This window comes from Lipophrys pholis (assembly GCF_963383615.2).
Source record: "Lipophrys pholis genome assembly, chromosome: 13".
Classification (NCBI taxonomy): Eukaryota; Metazoa; Chordata; class Actinopteri; order Blenniiformes; family Blenniidae; genus Lipophrys; species Lipophrys pholis.
In genome coordinates this window covers 22,838,961-22,851,944 of record NC_137632.1, presented here as the reverse complement: position 1 = coordinate 22,851,944, position 12,984 = coordinate 22,838,961, and the positions used below count along the sequence as shown (strand labels likewise).

The following is a 12,984-nucleotide window of genomic DNA, read 5'->3' as shown; positions in this document are numbered from 1 at the left end:
TCCAGGAACTGGAGACCACTGAGCGGCTCCACAAGTAAACTTTGGATACAATTGCTTTTCTCAGAAGTTCTTCAGATGGTGTCAAGTGTGGTATGACGCCTACTTGAATGTGTGTTGTCCTGCCATGCCCTGCCGGCACTGAGTCTCTTTTCCGTGATTCACTGCTGGCCTTTGCCTCCCTTACTCAAACTTCTGCCATAAAGACACCGGATACGGCCATTTGCTATGGCTAATTTGCAACCTTTGATGCTCCGTCAAGAAAGTACCCGGTTACCATTTGGCATTCTTCTAATGTCTATCCTCCTTCACATTCGTTTTTTAGGGTAGGTCCGCGTTTCAATGTGGCACTAATGACTGTTGCAGTTTGACGGCATTCACTGGCCTTGCGTTAATATGAAGGTTTACGCCGTCTTATTCCAACTTCCATTTCCACGTCCTGCAACCACACACAGCCTGAGATTATTTTCTGACGGTGTCAAAAGGTTCACGACTCCTTCCTTTCCGCATAACGCAGTGTGGCTACTGCTCCAAGCTACGATTGCTAACGACCAATGGAACAAGAAGCAGAAAATGACATAATGATAATAGATACCGGTGCTGCATATAAAACAAAAGTTAAGTTAAGATAATCCTCAAGTTTCTGCATACCAAGATTTGTCCTTGCACATATCTGTCTACTGCACTAGATTGTATTGCAGGGGGAACCGCATACGTAACATGCAATCAAATAAATCCATAAAAATTAATACTGGACAATAACGTTGAATTTTACATGTGTACATTTTCCTACAATCAACAAGTGAATAAACAATGATTTTGTTCAGAAAAGGAAATACGTTGAAACAAATCATCAGTGACTCCACAAAGGTCAAGGGGGTCTTCGGGGTTAAAGAGTGCAGATTAATCATGGTACCAGACTTTATCAGTCCCTCTTTGTGCCCCGTTTTTACTTTAGTCATTCCCACCGCCGCGGCTCAAACGCCGCACTTTTCCACAGCAGATGCAAAAGGTTTGCCGAGTCAGCTGAACACGTGGATTTTTTTGGGGGGGCTTGGTCTGGGATGACCACTGAATCCCTCCGCCCCGGCTTCTTGACCTGCAATCAAAGCCTCTGACTTTGGGAGGAGAAGATTGAAGGCCACACGGCCACATGCTCCTCATCCAATCCACCTGCGTATTGACAGGCAGACAGGCCGTGTCACAACAATCCCAAACACCCCCATGCCCTGGCCTAACCTTAGCCTGCCCTCCCCCCCTCCCCACCCCGGATCAACCATGGTGACCTCTGCAGCCATCTGTTATGGGCCTCTGGGATGTGTTGATTGGCTGAGGGGGTAGTGGGGTGAGGGGTGGGGCTGGTATAGGGATTGGGGCTCCTGGATTGATGATGGAGGCTGAGGGGCTTTAAGGGAATTTATACTCAGAGCGGGGTGGCGAGCAAAGTCACACACTACCATGAACTTTAAAAAGTAATAATGCTTCATGTGTAAAAGTTTTGTCTTTTGTATATCAGTATAGGAGCATGAGGGGACGCTTTTTTTTGTTTGTTAAGACGTACACTGTATATTTGGAGAAGGTTAGAGTATTTGGCTGGGTCATGTTACAGTCTCAGTTTCTGCTTGCTTTATTTCTTCAGTTGGAGCCATCAAGTGCTGCCATAAAACACTCCAATAGGAGGAGGAGGAGGAGGAGGAGGATGTCCCACTCCTTCTGCAATACAAACAAGCAGTTTCCCAGTGATAAGCCTATTTCAACATCCATTTGCATTTGTGCTGTCCAAATTTACTTTTCACCTCAATACAATCATCTTCTTGATCCTCTTTTAGCAGATGATTGAGGTTTACTGCTCCGTGTGGAAGTTTTGTGTGGAATATACACTGATTAAGGTAATCCCTGCTGGAAAGTACCTCGCTTAGAGTTAGTGTACCCAAGAGAGTAAAGAGTACACACTTCATGCCATTCCCAAAGTACAGATATGTGTGTGTGACAGTGTATTTGGTCTTTTTATTAGTGCTGGGACTTAATGTGCTAATCTTGATTAATTTACCGGGGGGGGGGGGTTCTCGGTGCACCTGAGAAAATTCCTTTCAGTTATACGGCACACTGATCAAACTGTAGAGACCCTGTAATCAAGAGGTGTCAAACATACGGCCCATGGGGCAAAATGGGCCCAAGCAAATGAGCAAATTTCTTAAAAGTAGCAGAAACAACAAAACACTGAGATCTGAGCTGAAATATCAGTGACGCTGCCTTATTGCTATCAAACTGGCCTCAACGTCAAGCTGTCAGGGGGAGTCTGTCAAAACATGCATAAAGCAACAAGAAGATTTTATTTTTATTGTTGTTGTCAAAACTGTATTTTGCACCAGAAATTATCATCAAAATTGGCTTTATGTTGAAAACAGAAAACTTACTCGACATGTTTTGTGTGTCGGTGCACAACATACCTTTTTTGAACGCGCTCACTTGAATTTACACAGCGCTTCTCTAATAAAGTGTATATTTACTCCGCCATCATCTAACTCACGTGCGGAGAGCCTTTTTATTGTTTTTTACAAACAACCGACACTGAGTGGACCAAAACAATGAAGACAGACAGTTTAAAGAAGCTTTAAACTTTGCATGCATACAAAGGTGGTTGGATTACTTACAATAAGCACCCATTGTTTCATGTTTCCGCCTCTCTTAAAAGCAAAACTTTTCTGAAATGATGTTGTGTAAACGGGGCCTCAGCTGAAGATAACCAAGAACTTAAGGACCACGTACTTTTGGTTAAAAAATAAAATGCAGCTTAAATGTTTCAAGTTTAACCAGCAGTCCTGAATTACTTCCCATCTTACTCGAAGACCATCAGAAAGCGTTCTCAACTGAGTTTTTACATCAAGAACAGTTTTAAAATGCGACCTCTACTGGCGCTCCGGTACAAAACATGCGTACGCACAAGCTTGAAGATAAAGCCTTCAATTAGTTTGAGCTTTTTTTGTTGTTGGTCCTGAGCTGCATGTTTGACTCCACCTGCTGGGGTTGAGAGTGAACACATGACGGTGAAACAGCTTGAGAACAGGTGTGATTCTGCAGCCACCTTTCCTCCCTGTCCTCACTTTTCCAGGATGACTCTCTTCCTCCAGAGTGCTCTGACCTCTGCCCTGTCGCTCTCCGTCTATTTTTACCGGCACGTGGCCCGTGGGAGTGATGAGGGGGCATCATCCGCCCTCAAACTCTGCTCCGCCGTCTACAGTGTCAAGAGGTAGAAGATCTACGCAGCAGCGCGTTTTGCAGCCCTGCACAAATTCATCATACTTCGGTTGCACTTAGTGACTGGTCGAATGGTGGTATGCAGAATCCACAGTTTGATATGAGCATCGAGTTTGGAGTTACGTGATGATATGAATAATTTGAGCTCCTGTTTACGCGACACTTTTTTGGGGGGGGTCCGTTTACACGACACCGGTGTGCAGATGCACTGGAACTGCACCGCAAAGTTTTCATACCGGCTCCCAAGGTGGGAAGATTCTTTCACCGTCGCTATTTCCTCCTGCAGAGACTGCCAGAAGCTATGGGCGCTGTAACTGCGCATGCGCATCTCTCGCCCCCTCTCTCCCCTTGCTTCTGCTCATGCACTTGTAAACAAACATGGCGGCCGCGTAGTGGTATGACTCACGGTCAGTATTCTAGTTTTATCGTCCATATCAGTACTTTTATAATTGAGACTCACCCCTGATAGCATCCGATGCGTCATCAGTCCATGCGGATGTCGGGCGCCCTCCATTTTCTTCACGTTTACAGCGTATTGTTCTCTGCACACGTCTGTGTGGTCTTATTACAAAATCAAGCAACAGCGCTCTCCAGTGGCCTGGCATACTAACCTCATCGTTGTCAGTGTGTCCGCTGCTGCAGTGTAAACACTCCTTTTTTTTTTTTTTAACAGATTAGGTGTAAATGAGGCCTGAAATAGTGTACAAGCAGACAGTATGCAAACTTATTGCGACTTTCTTTCTGTCAACAGTGAAGATGAAGCTCTCTCCGTGAGAGTTCCATATTCTGGCAGCGTTCTGATTGCTTGGCGGACACCACCAGTATACTCTAGGTATAGGGCGTAGAAGCACAAAATCCAAACTTTAACTGCATGGGCCATGGGACGTCTTGTTACGTCTCGAGGGGCTATCCTTTCATTAAACTGCAACTGGACCAACAGAAGCAAGGGAGTGACCCTGAACCAGATGCTGTATATCGATGATCGCGTCGAAAGAAACAGTTCCGCCTCTGTGTTTCTGTCCCTGAATTAAGAAGTCTTTCAGAATATAAAACATTCTTTACGCGAGGGTTAAAGAGTGGAAGCTATTTTATTTATCATTCTGTGCTTAATGGTACAAATATGATTTTGTTGTCAAAAAATATAGACTTGAATAATTTCTCCATGTTTAACTTTTCTACTTGTTAGGTAAATGACACTATAAGGTCCCGTTTACCCGACAACGTTTTCAAGTGAAGATAATCCCACACACACCTGCACGGAGAGAACAATACGATATAAATCAATAACACCGGTGAGTACACAAACACGGAGAGATGATGGAGTTGCATTGATATTTCTTAGAAAACTACCAAGTCCCAGAAGAATATGGGCTGAGCGTCATGGCAACCATGGAGGTCGCCTTTGTTGCTATTGTCCAAGTGAAGATTTTTTTTACTATGACCATGGTGCACGTGCGCAGTAGACAGTTGTGTGTGGAAAAGGTGTGTTTTTCCCCCATTTCCATAGAGACAGAGCTTTCTCAAAAAGTTTTGTTTTAAGTGGCCCCAAGCACCGTTTTCATGTAAACAGAGCCTAAATGTGTATTTCATGTCACAATGAACGCAGACCAATCAAATAGAAATGCAACTTTGACTGAACACTTGATTTGCCACACCTCTTAAGAAAACCGTTATTGTTTGTCATGTCTGATAAGATAAGAATTGTAGTTCGATAAAAAAATGTTTTAGCTGTGGTTTAGTCTTGACGGGCTCAGCTTAACCATCTGGTTGCATCTCTCGCTGAGAACTCAATCACTTAAAAGTGCAACGCAAGACAATGCTCATAATTAAAATGGGAGAGAAAACAAATCCTGCTTAGACCACAAAATAAATATCATCCAAGAAGGGTTTTTGAAAATCCGCCTAAAAACACCCTGGATCAAAGCTTTGATGGCGACAGTGTCACTAGTGTTTTGTGTGTGTGTGTGTGTGTGTGTGTGTGTGAGAAAGTAATTCACCTTTGTTATTTATGGAGCGCAAACATCAAGAGCCAGATTGAAGAAAAAAAAAACATAAAATCTGGGCCAGTCGTGTTGAGTTGCATTTACAAAAACATCCTGAAAGATGTATTTTTAGTTTAAAAGTCTTTGAGTCAGGGGATGCAAGGCTCGCAGTCCAGGAGGTCGCTCACTGCCCAGATGGTGACAGCACACGACGGTTTGGCCTTTCAGGCGCCAAGATGGAAACATTTGGAATAGGAGTGACTCACATACTGTACACAGACACTGACACACACACACACACACACACACACACACACACACACACACACACACACACACACACACACACACACACACACCGGTCACAGGACGGACAGTCGCTCTCGACTCCGGAAAAACACTTGTGCGCGTATACAAGTTGTGCACATGAACCGGACACATACTGTATTTGGATTACACGTTGGTCGGCCTTTTCCATAGACTGGGGAGCCGTAGAAGCTGCAAACATGCAAGCGTTTGCCACGTGTGTTCTCATCGTGCTCGGTTGTCGTCTTTTTTTTTTTTTTTTAAGATTTTAAGAGTGGAAAAACTCGTAGTTACTGAATCATCTGTGGCTTTAAGGCGAATCCACACACAGCCCCGCATTTCTCCCGATATACCGAGCGTGTACATGTGAACAAATACATTTCGGCAAACTGTATACACTTGCCTTCTTCTGTTAAGGTTTACACTCCATCTGGCGGAGTGTAAGCCGACTTCTCGCCGCGTCCAGTCGGAGGCAGGAGGCCCGACACTCGTTCTCGCCGCCAAATGGCGACATGTTTCCATGTGTGACAGTGGGCAACAGACTTTAGCATGAAACCCGACACCTGTTGCTCCGGTCTGATTACCACGCTCTGCCAACAAGACCTAATATTGATTCTCTAATCTCGTCCTGAGCGTTTGTTTTTCTTTTTTTTTTCAGTTTTCTTTTTCAGAAACAGAAATTATATAAAAGTGTCTGGTAGATTGAAACTGAAGAAATCACCTTTGTACGATTTCCCAGACTTTCTTAACCTTGGCGTTGGGTGCCAGAGATCGCACGGGGGTCCGAGGCTTTTGTCCGCTCTGAGGTTGTGAAAATTCGATTTGCAGAATTAGATTATATATTTCGAAGGGCCCTTTTTGTGTGTTTGCATTAGCATTTGGCATGACTGAAATGGTCTGGCAAGTCGGAGCCTTTGTTCGTGGCAAACCGTGGGGAACTCCACGGTAAGAAAGTTTGGAACGCCTGTCAACCAAAAACGTTTGTTTTTTTCAGAAATTTTAGCAGAGAAAGTTTAGGGAACCTTCGTCATCACTTTGTTTGGCCTCATTCATTCGCAGGAGGAGTTGTCTTGTGTTGTTTTTTTTTTGTCTCACCCAACGAGAAGAAAAATGACGCCTTTTTTTTTTTTTGTTTGTTTTTTTGGAACAAGTTCAGTTTTTCCCAGAACTTTTACATCTCAAAAAAGATGAATCTTTTTCCCTTCTTAATGTTACGACATATAGAGTATAGCATGATCTGGATGGCTGAAGATTTGTCAGACATCATTTCGAGGTATTTTACTGAAAACGCCCAACGAATGCTTGAATGTTGGATTTTGCATTATTGTCCTCGACCTCGTGGAATTCAATGACAAATTCATTTCTTCGAGATGAAAGATCTGCGGAACGGGATGTGTCTCTCTTTAAGGCTGTTGTATAGTATCTCACATTTGTATTCCAATTCAAGGAGGTAATCTACTTTAATCAATTTTAATTCCCACATTTATTTATTTATTTTTTCACATTTTATCGCAAGCGAGTTTCTTAATAAACTCTCCGGCGAGACAAAACCCAAGAGGCGAGTCTTCTCGCCGGTGAAGTTTAAACTTTTTTTGCACAACGGCGGCCGATTGTCGTGCCCAAAGGTTTGTGTGCACTTATGTTTGGGTGACTCAAACGTCTTGCTCCAGTTTGGGCAAGTAACGTCATTGTTTGCCCGGGCATAATGATACCTATCCGACAAGGACGCAGTCAGGTGAGGCTGAGCTTCTGGCTGACGACCAACAAAAAACCAAAAGGCGGGCCAACGGATAAGTGAGCGGCAAATGGCGATCGGCAAGGGGTCTAGCAATTAGATCCTCCAACCTGCTGTTTGGTTTGGCAAAGGCGGGTTGGAGAAAATTAGTCTATAATTGCACAGCAGTTGTTTGTATAGAAAGCCAAGATTATAAGTCTTGATATTTAACAAAAAAAAAAAAAGTGACAAAAACCGAGCCACAGAGTGAAGACACACACAGAGGCACCCCCCCCCCTCCCCTCCCCACACACACATATACACACACATACACACACACACACACACTTCCCCCTAAATAGACCATCTCATTCCCCCTATCTTGTCAACTGGACCCCCTGCGGAGAAACAAATTAGCATTTTCCAGAGTCACAACGCTATTCCACGGTATAAGGGAGATGAAAAGATTGTAATCCTCCTCTCAGGAAGCATTATGCAAGGCTTCCAGTGGCGTTGGTACATTTTCCCATGAACTGAGGCTTGAACTTGATGTTGTAATAGGAGTCCATTAGGTGAACACTGAGGTAATCTGTTTGAGCATTTGATGCAGGCATGACTGTGAAGGACTCATTTAGATCTGTGCGGGTTCGTTCCATCTATAATAATCAACCCACTTGCAAAATCCTCCACAGTAAACACGGTCGGCGATCCACACACAAACTCCGCTTCGTGAAGATGGGTACTTCTCTGAAACACGTCTATAAACCGCAAGAGAAGCCCATCCACCGTCTCAGGGGAAAAAGATATATATATTACATATAAGTATATACTTTTATATATACTTTTTGTTAGTTTTTTATCTCTTTGTGTCATAGTAGAGGTGAGACAGGAAACATGTTGAGCCTGCGAATGTGAAGTGTTTCTGAAAAGGGGAACACTGACATCATGTGGGAGGTGGAACAATTACAGTCTGCTGCAAAAAGTACTGAGCACTCCAGTGCACGAGTCCAAGAAAGTTTGTAATAGTTTGTATAAACTTAATATCCTGAACCTGTGAAACTGTAAAAAAATAATCGAGACAGAGTATAAATGATGAAAATGTTCATATTTTTGACAAAACCAAACAGTTACTATCGAAAATGACAAAACACAACAAAAGTTGTTTTTAACAAAAAGCCAATTTTGACGAAACCTTCTGGTGTGAAATAGTGAAATGTCCAGAAATCTTTTCCTAAAACTATTACAAAAAAACCCAACATGTTTTAGGCCTCATTTACACGACAACGAATTCGAGTGTATCCGCAAATTTTTCTTCACTTTTGTGGGGGGTCCGTTTACACGGCACCAGTGTGCGGATGCACTGTGTCCGCAAAGTTTTTAATCCGGCTCCCGAGGTGGAAAGATTCTTTCATGGCCGCTATTCCCTCCTGCAGAGACTGATGGAGGCTACAGAGCCTGTTACTGCGCATGCACATCTCTCCCCCTCCCTCCTGCTCATTCAGTTGTAAACAAACATGGCGGCCGCGTAGTGGTACGACCCGCGGTCCATATTCTAGTTTTATCGTCCAGATCAGTAGTTTAATAGTTGAGCCTCTCCCCTGATAGCATCCGATGTGTCATCAGTCCATGCGGATGTCAGGTTCTCTCCATTTTCTTCACGTTTATAGTGTATTGTCCTCTGCACACACGTCTGTGTAGTTTTATTACAAAATCGAGCAACAGCGCCCCCCAGTGGCCTGGCATACTAACTACATCGTTGTCAGTGTGTCCGCTGCTGCAGTGTAAACGCACTCCTTTTATTTTTTTAGCGGATTAGGTGTCGTCACGTGAAACGTTGCCGTGTAAACAGGGCCTTAATAAACACACCCTGAGGGCATGGCATTGAGGCTAATGCTAGTTTCCCAAGCACTAGAAGAAGTGATGTACCGATACTGATACCAGTATCAGGTACATGCTACATGCTACTTGCTAAAGAGGTTTGAGGCTCACGCACCAGCGATGCTTCTCGTTTAAAGCATGACCGACTCATTTAACAACGGTCTCGGTCGCTCGGTCCCTCGATATTTTGAATTTCTAGCCAACAACCACAGCAAATTTACACCTCTTCTCTCAGACGCTCGAAACATCCACGATCCTGTGCCATGCTGTAGTTTTATGACTCCAGACTTCTTATGTAACCTCGTGACATCATTGAAATAACTGAGTTTTTGAGTATGTTTTCGCTGCGTAACATTTCTATGGCCTGCATTTAAAAAAAAATTTTTTACAAGAATTTTATTAAGCTTGCTAAGGGTCCAGAAAATTGCAGTCCATAAAGTTTTATTGTCACAATTTCAAACTTTTATGGCACAAAACGGTGATGTCATGAGATCGACCGACCAGTGATCCCAGCAGGTGAAGGTAGGCCGGCCTCATTTTTGGTTTTCTTTACCAGAAAAGGACGTTTATGCGACTTTACCGCGGGGTCGTGTGTGTGTGTGCACGTGTTGATAATATCGCTCAGTCTTTTAAATCTTGACGATGCCGAATCCTCCGGCAGCCACATGAACCGGTGTTACAGCGAGGTGACAGTTCAACAGAACACTGGACTCACTAAAATAAATAATTTTACATACAGCCAAAGTGCAACACCGTCAAAACGATCTAATCCTGGTATCTATGTGGTATTTCTTTGTGTGTTATTATAAGATACTCTTCTCTTTGTTGCAAAACGTAATGAGCAATTTAATTTGTATATAGTGAAGAATTTACATGCATTTAAAATTGTTATAATTGTTTTGCAAATTGATGTTAGTTTATAAATTGTACCATACCACCTTTATTCATAACGCGCTTTTACACGACCATGGTTGAAACAAGGTGCTGTACATGAGGAGTACAGTTTAAAACATAAGAAATAAAACAAAATAAAGTTATAAAATTCATCTAAAATAGGAATAAAAACACAGAAAAAACCCCATAAAACTACTCAGATGAACGTCCCATGCTGGGTTGAAAGTAGAAGTAGGTTTTATGATGGATGGACACCAAGAGATTTTAATCTGAGCGGACCCATGGTGCTCACAGCTGTGTGGGACACGTCAAACACAAATACTCACATCATCGGCCTGAGGTTCACGTTCAGGGATTTACTGAGAAAGGCTCTCTTCAGCTTTCCTTCAAGTGTCCTCACACCCGATTGGTTCTCCTGCGCATCAAGTCAAGGCAGATTAATCCCACATAACAGATCGATGCAGAGCTGGTGAACATATCCCGAGACACCGGGTGGCGCTGTATGTTAAAGTGTGCTCCTTACTCATAGTGAAACTCCAGACTTGTTCTGTTTCCACCCGATCCACAATTTTCTTTCTGCACGTGAGGTTATCATACATACCTTAAAAGAGCTACTTTAATGTGGTCTGAATGGTAACATAAAATGGAATCTGTCACCAGATTATCACGATTTGCTTTATTTTACATGTATATGTATTTGAAGGCACATATAAACATAAGAGAAGTCACAGGGGTTTGAAGTATTTGTCTTTAATATTTTGCAACAGCAACGTCATTGCAAAGAAAAGTAAAATAACAGGAAAAGTACTGAATGAACAGAAAAAGACAAGAAATGGGAAAGAAAAATTAACGATTCAAAACAGACAAAAAAAATAATAAAATCACTGACGAGTTAAAAAAACAAACAAAAAAACTCCAAGTAACATGGAAATACTGAAACGGTGAATCAGAACTTTTGAAATCAAAAAGTGTAAAAGGTCAGTAAAAAAGTCTCCGGCTGGATTAATGAGTTGAGTAACAGAGAGGAGAGATGCTACGGGCTGAAAGGTGGCGGTAACGATACAGATCCCATTCGCTGTTCTGGCCAGTGTTGATGTCGGGAGTACAAACAGGAATGTGTCACTGATACAGAGCGCACACACGCACACACGCACGCAAGCACACACACACGCACACACACACACACACACGGAAAGTGTGTACCATTGGACAGCTTCCACTATTTACAACTCTCACTGCCTGTGCAAGCAAAGGTACTCAAAACTAATCCTTTCTTTATTTTTTCTTCTTTGTTTTCTTACAAAAATAACTTTTCTATAATGGGTCTGAGTTTTTTTTTTTTTTTACTTAAAATATTGGAAAAAAAAACAAAAAACCCAAACAAACCCAATTTAAATGCAAATGCAATATAAACCTCCAGATGAAAAGTGTGACATCTTGACTCGAGCGTGGAGTTGAATTTTGGCACTTCTTCATACAAACTCATCAGCAGCGGCTGTCCAGCGGGTCCAGAGAGAAGACGGTGCCCTCTAAGGTTAGTCCCATTTTGAACCCCTCCTGGAAGACAAGCCACATGAGGTTCAGAGAGCGCCGCCGCCGCCGCCGCCGATGCCGATGCGACGCTCCGGCTGAGAGGGGACCGAGCGAGGTTTTAGATGTGCGTGAAGCTCGGCGGGTTAGGAGGGAATGAAATGCAGGAACAGCAGGGCTGTTCCCTCATGCTGGGCGGCGAGCTGCATTCACAAACAACAGAGCATGCAACGTGACGGGAAGAAAATCCGCCCAGAAGAGACGAGACGGCGAGAAGGAACAGACGCACAGGCGGCAATTCACAGAAAACATGCCGGGATTGAATCAGGGCCGCTTTTCCAAATGATTTTTTGTCCAACATTCTTTGTTCACATTTGAGCTGAATCGTGTTAAAAAGGGAGCAATTGGGGTTTAAAAGCAACGTTTATCCAATTCAAAGACACTTTAAATACAGGAAGTCGCATGTTCAGTCAAAAATCAGCAGTTAAAAGGTAAACTAAAGCTCCGTTTACACAACAACAATTTGTTGCATGTTGGACGTTAGTTGAACCCTAACCCTAATGCTTTTGAAAGTCCATTAATATACGTATGTTCATACCTGTGTGTGTGTGTATGTGTGTGTGTGTGTACAGAAAAAATGTCTTTAAAAGAACAAACTTTTAGCGTACACATTGCGAAATGTATTTGTGAATCATTTTGTGTGAATTCCTTCTCTCATCCATCTGATCGATGAACTTTATTGTGTAAATCTGGGCAGAATTCTGCCTATTTTAACGTCTGCAATTTAGTACTGATCCCAGTCAGTAATTGTGGCTCAATAAAAGAAAACTTCACAGACACACGAACATTTAACATCGTATTGTGTCCAAAATACAGAGTAAAAAAAAAAAAAAAAAAAGGCATCTGCAAGAAAGGTTTAGAGACAAGCTGCAGACGCACGTGAGCGTCGTGCAGCAGCAGCATTTGGGGGATGCATGCAAGGATGAGGTGACAAACACAATCACGGCACAGGAAGAGAGAGCAAAGAGTACGAACCATCTCTGACGCTACCAGTGGAAAAGCACAGGGGAACACACACACATTCAGCTGGTAATTAAGAGTGCCGTGGAGAAAAAAGCAGTTTTAAAGAGTAACAGCACCTCCTGCTGGTGGCACCCTGCTACAGTTCGAACAGGATCCCAAATGGAGCGGTGCAACTTCAGCCCGTGTGCGTGCGTGTGTGTGTGCGTACTGAAATGTGTGCCCGCTTACTGTCTAACAGGTGATACATTATGGTTGAAGTTGTGAGGATAAACTAAAAGGCTATATATACATGGAGGCTGCATAACAAAACGAGACCGAAAGAAAAAAGTAAAAACCTTCAAAAGTCAGCTGTGAGTTTTATCTATATTCAAGATTTAGTTGCTTTGTGCACATGTCAAGTCT

General features: G+C 42.9%; 1 protein-coding gene across 12 annotated transcripts in view; it reads right to left on the bottom strand.

The window, feature by feature from the left end:
• Window positions 1-10,685: 10,685 nt before the first annotated feature.
• The window catches only part of gulp1a (GULP PTB domain containing engulfment adaptor 1a), a 92,103-nt gene continuing 89,804 nt past the window's right edge, over window positions 10,686-12,984 (bottom strand). For 5 of the 12 annotated variants that reach the window (XM_080478353.1, XM_080478349.1, XM_080478354.1 and 2 more), the window contains one exon: window positions 10,693-11,586. In XM_080478353.1, the coding sequence (XP_080334479.1) occupies window positions 11,327-11,586 (260 nt within the window). In that variant the 3' untranslated portion in view covers window positions 10,693-11,326. Of the gene's footprint in view, window positions 11,587-12,984 lie in introns of all 12 variants that reach the window. The other 7 variants (XM_080478355.1, XM_080478358.1, XM_080478356.1 and 4 more) reach the window with 4 other exon arrangements.